The sequence below is a fragment of the Struthio camelus genome, unplaced genomic scaffold, assembly GCF_040807025.1.
Source record: "Struthio camelus isolate bStrCam1 unplaced genomic scaffold, bStrCam1.hap1 HAP1_SCAFFOLD_113, whole genome shotgun sequence".
Taxonomy (NCBI): Eukaryota; Metazoa; Chordata; class Aves; order Struthioniformes; family Struthionidae; genus Struthio; species Struthio camelus.
In genome coordinates, this window is record NW_027182728.1 from 23439 (window position 1) to 28312 (window position 4874).

Genomic DNA, 4874 nt, shown 5'->3' on the forward strand with positions numbered 1-4874 from the left:
CGGAGCGACACGCGTGTTGCACCCAGTCACGCGTGTCACCCTCTGCCCAGCCCCCCCCCCGCATGCGCGAGGCCACGCGTGTGGCACCTCTGCCACCACCGCCCCCCCCCCCACGAGGGGCCCAGGCGTCCGGCCCCCCCCCCACATCCGGAGCAGGTGGTGCTGCCCCTCCCCCCCCGACAGCTGCACCCCCCCCGGCCCCCCCCCAGCCCGGCCGGCACCCGACATGGCGCCACGCGGAGCCCCCGCCGCCGCCGCCCTGCTCGGCGCCCTCGCCCTCGCCGGTAGGTGCCGGACGCCGGGGCCCCCCGGACGCCGGGGCCCCCAATGCCCAGGAGCTCCGCCCCCCCCCAACCCGGACACCTGGGCTCCCGGTTCTCCCAATCCCCCGGACGCCTGGGCCCCCCCACCAGACGTCTGGGCCCTCCTGGACTCCTGGGTCCCCAATGCCTGGGTCCCCCCCCGGACGCCTGGGCCCCCCGGACGCCTGGGCCCCCAATGGCTGAGGTTCCCCCGGACGCCTGGGCCCCCCGGACGCCTGGGCCCCCCCCCGGACGCCTGGGCCCCCCGGACACCTGGGTCCCCAATGGCTGAGGTTCCCCTGGACGCCTGGGTGCCCCCTGGACACCTGAGCCCCCCCCTGGACGCCTGGGCCCCCCGGATGCCTGGGTCCCCCCCGGACACCTGGGCCCCCCGGACGCCTGGGCCCCCAATGGCTGAGGTTTCCCCGGATGCCTGGGCCCCTCCCCCCCGGACGCCTGGGCCCCCTGGATGCCTGGGTCCCTCCCGGACACCTGGGCCCCCCAGACGCCTGGGCCCCCCCCCGGACGCCTGGGCCCCCCCCGGACGCCTGGGTCCCTCCCGGACACCTGGGCCCCCCGGACGCCTGGGCCCCCCAGATGCCTGGGTCCCTCCCGGACACCTGGGCCCCCCGGACGCCTGGGGCCCCCCCCGAACACCTGGGCCCCCCCGGACACCTGGGCCCCCCGGATGGCTGGGCCCCCAATGGCTGAGGTTTCCCCGGACGCCTGGGCCCCCTCCCCCGGACGCCTGGGCTCCCTGGATGCCTGGGTCCCTCCCGGACGCCTGGGCCCCCCGGATGCCTGGGCCCCCAATGGCTGAGGGTCCCCCGGACGCCTGGGCCCCCCCCCGGATGCCTGGGCCCCCCGGACACCTGGGTCCCCCCCCCGGACGCCTGGGCCCCCCGGACGCCTGGGTCCCCCCCCCGAACACCTGGCCCCCCCCCGGACGCCTGGGCCCCCCGGACGCCTGGGTGCCTGACGTGGGGCGGCAGCGGCCGGGCCCCCCCCCGAGGAGCGGCTGCTCCGGTTGCTCTTCCAGAACTACAGCGCGAGCGTGCGGCCGGCGGCCCGGCCCGAGCAGCGGGTCCTCGTGCACGTCGGCCTCATCCTGGCCCAGCTCGTCAGCCTCGTGAGTGCCGCCTGCGGCTCCGCGTGCGAGGCGGGGGCCCCGTGCAACGGTCCCCGTGCGAAGTGTCCCCGTGCGAGGCAGGATCCCCATGCGAGGGTCCCCGTGCGAGGCGGGGTCCCCGTGCAACGGTCCCCGTGCGAGGTGTCCCCGTGCGAGGCGGGATCCCCATGCAAGGGTCCCCGTGCGAGGCGGGGTCCCCGTGCAACGGTCCCCATGCGAGGTGTCCCCGTGCAATGGTCCCCGTGCGAGGTGTCCCCGTGTGAGGTGATGTCCCCGTGCGAGGCAGTGTCCCCGTGCGAGGGTCCCCGTGCGACGGTCCCTGTGTGATGCGGTGTCCCTGTGCAAGGCAGGGTCCCCGTGCAAGGTGGTGTCCCTGTGTGAGTGTCCCCGTGCGAGGTGTCCCCATGCGAGGGTCCCCGTGCGACGGTCCCTGTGTGGGGTGTCCCCATGTGGGGTGTCCCCGTGCAAGGGTCCCCGTGCGAGGGTCCCCGTGCGAGGTGATGTCCCCGTGCGAGGGTCCCCATGCGGGTTGTCCCCATGTGGGGTGTCCCCGTGCGAGGGTCCCCGTGCGAGGGTCCCCGTGTCCCCAGGACGAGAAGAACGAGGAGCTGACGACCAAGGTCTACCTTGACCTGGTGGGTGCCGGGGGGGGTCCTGGGGGGGGTCGGGGAGGGTGATGGGGGGCTGTGGGGGACTGGGGGGGTCCTGGGGGGTTGGGGGGCCCAGAGGGGCCCCTGGGGGGGGTGATGAGTGTTTGGGGGGGTCTGGGGGGGCAATGGGGGTCCGGGGGGTCTGGGGGGGTCCAGGGGGTGTCCGGGGGGTCTCAGGGGGCTGGGGGGGTGATGGGGGTCCTGGGGGGGGCTGATGGGGGTCGGGGGGGGTGATGGGGGGGCAATAGGGGTCCAGGGGGGTGATGGGGGCGATGGGGGTTTGGGGGGGGTCTGGGGGATGAAGGGGGTCTGGGGGGGCAATGGGGGGTCCGCGGGGGTCTTGGGGGGGCTCTGGGGGGGCAATGGGGGGTCCAGGGGGGTCCTGGGGGGTGATGGGGGTCCGGGGGGTAATAGGGCTCTGGGGGGGCTCTGGGGGTCCAGGGGGGTCCTGGGGGGCGATGGGGGTCCGAGGGGGGCGGTGGGGGGGGTCCCTGAGAGTGCCGCCCCCCCCCAGGCCTGGCGGGACCCCCGGCTGCGCTGGGACCCCCGGGCGCACGGGGACGTGGGGGTCCTGCGGGTGCCGGCGCGGCGCCTCTGGCTGCCGGACGTGGGGCTGGACAACAAGTGAGTCGGGGGGGGGTCCGGGGGGCCCAGGAGTCCGGGGGGCCTTGGGGGTCCGGGGGGGGGTTGGGGGACCAGGGGTCCGGGGGGGGGTCCTGGGGGGTCCTGGGGGGTCCGGGAGGGTCCGGGGGGCCCAGGAGTCCGGGGGGGGTCCTGGGGGGTCCTGGGGGGGTTGGGGGCCCAGGAGTCCGGGGGGGGTCCTGGGGGGTCCTGGGGGGCCCGGGGGGTCCAGGGGGCCCAGGAGTCCGGGGGGTCCTTCGGGGGTCCTGGGGGGTCCGGTGGGCCCAGGAGTCCGGGGGGCCTTGGGGGTCCTGGGGGGGTTGGGGGTCCAGGAGTCCGGGGGGGTCCTTGGGGGTCCGGGGGAGGTTGGGGGCCCAGGGGTGTCGGGGTGTTTCGGGGTGTTTTGGTGTGTTCGGGGTGTTGCTCGTGTTTCGGTGTGTTGTGGGGCGCTGGATGGGGGTGTCGCGGGGTGTTGTGGGGCGCTGTGCCGAGGGGTGTTGGGGGGTGTTGGGGGGGCGCGGTGCCATCCCCGGTGCCGGTGACGGTGCCGGTGCCGGTGACGGTGACGACGGCGCAGCAACGACGGGGAGTCGGGGGTGTCGCTGGGTGTTGGGGTGTTGGGGTGTTGGGGGCGCGGTGCCGTCCCCGGTGACGGTGACGGTGACGACAGCACAGCAACGACGGGGAGTCGGGGGTGTCGCTGGGTGTTGCTGGGTGTTGGGGGTGTTGGGGGCGCGGTGCCGTCCCCGGTGACGGTGACGGTGATGGTGACGACGGCGCAGCAACGACGGGGAGTCGGGGGTGTCGCTGGGTGTTGGGGGTGTTGGGGTGTTGGGGGGCGCGGTGCCGTCCCCGGTGACGGTGACGGTGCCGGTGACGGTGACGACGGCGCAGCAACGACGGGGAGTCGGGGGTGTCGCTGGGTGTTGGGGTGTTGGGGGTGTTGGGGGCGCGGTGCCGTCCCCGGTGACGGTGACGGTGACGGTGACGACGGCGCAGCAACGACGGGGAGTCGGGGGTGTTGCTGGGTGTTGGGGGTGTTGGGGTGTTGGGGGCGCGGTGCCGTCCCCGGTGACGGTGATGGTGACGACGGCGCAGCAACGACGGGGAGTCGGGGGTGTCGCTGGGTGTTGGGGGTGTTGGGGTGTTGGGGGCGCGGTGCCGTCCCCGGTGACGGTGACGGTGACGGTGCCGGTGACGGTGACGACGGCGCAGCAACGACGGGGAGTCGGGGGTGTCGCTGGGTGTTGCTGGGTGTTGGGGGGTGTTGGGGGCGCGGTGCCGTCCCCGGTGCCGGTGACGGTGCCGGTGCCGGTGACGACGGCGCAGCAACGACGGGGAGTCGGGGGTGTCGCTGGGTGTTGGGGTGTTGGGGTGTTGGGGGCGCGGTGCCGTCCCCGGTGACGGTGACGGTGCCGGTGACGGTGACGACGGCGCAGCAACGACGGGGAGTTGGGGGTGTTGCTGGGTGTTGGGGGTGTTGGGGGGTGTTGGGGGGCGCGGTGCCGTCCCCGGTGACGGTGACGGTGACGGTGCCGACGGCGCAGCAACGACGGGGAGTCGGGGGTGTCGCTGGGTGTTGGGGTGTTGGGGGTGTTGGGGGCGCGGTGCCGTCCCCGGTGACGGTGACGGTGACGGTGCCGGTGACGGTGACGACGGCGCAGCAACGACGGGGAGTCGGGGGTGTCGCTGGGTGTTGGGGTGTTGGGGTGTTGGGGGCGCGGTGCCGTCCCCGGTGACGGTGACGGTGACGGTGACGGTGACGACGGCGCAGCAACGACGGGGAGTTGGGGGTGTTGCTGGGTGTTGGGGGTGTTGGGGGGTGTGTTGGGGGGCGCGGTGCCGTCCCCGGTGACGGTGACGGTGACGGTGACGGTGACGGTGACGGTGACGGTGACGACGGCGCAGCAACGACGGGGAGTCGGGGGTGTCGCTGGGTGTTGGGGTGTTGGGGTGTTGGGGGCGCGGTGCCGTCCCCGGTGACGGTGACGGTGACGGTGACGGTGACGACGGCCCCGCCGTCTACCGCAGCCGCTGCCCCATCCGGGTGCGCCCGGCTCAGGGGGCACGGGGGGCCGGGGGGGTCTGGGGGGGTTATGGGGGTTATGGGGGTCTGAGGGTCTGGGGGGGTTATGGGGGGCTATGGGGGCTATGGGGGTCTGGGGGCTATGG

General features: G+C 75.4%; 1 protein-coding gene across 1 annotated transcript; it reads left to right on the forward strand.

Moving 5' to 3' along the window:
• The first annotated feature begins 210 nt into the window (after nucleotides 1-210).
• On the forward strand, nucleotides 211-4685 carry LOC138065492 (acetylcholine receptor subunit beta-like). The gene is made up of 6 exons (XM_068929523.1): nucleotides 211-284; nucleotides 1295-1431; nucleotides 2022-2066; nucleotides 2596-2705; nucleotides 3280-3362; nucleotides 4477-4685. Exons 1-6 carry the CDS (start codon nucleotides 227-229, stop codon nucleotides 4683-4685), a joined length of 642 nt encoding a protein of 213 aa, XP_068785624.1. The 5' UTR covers nucleotides 211-226.
• The last annotated feature ends 189 nt before the right edge of the window (nucleotides 4686-4874 follow it).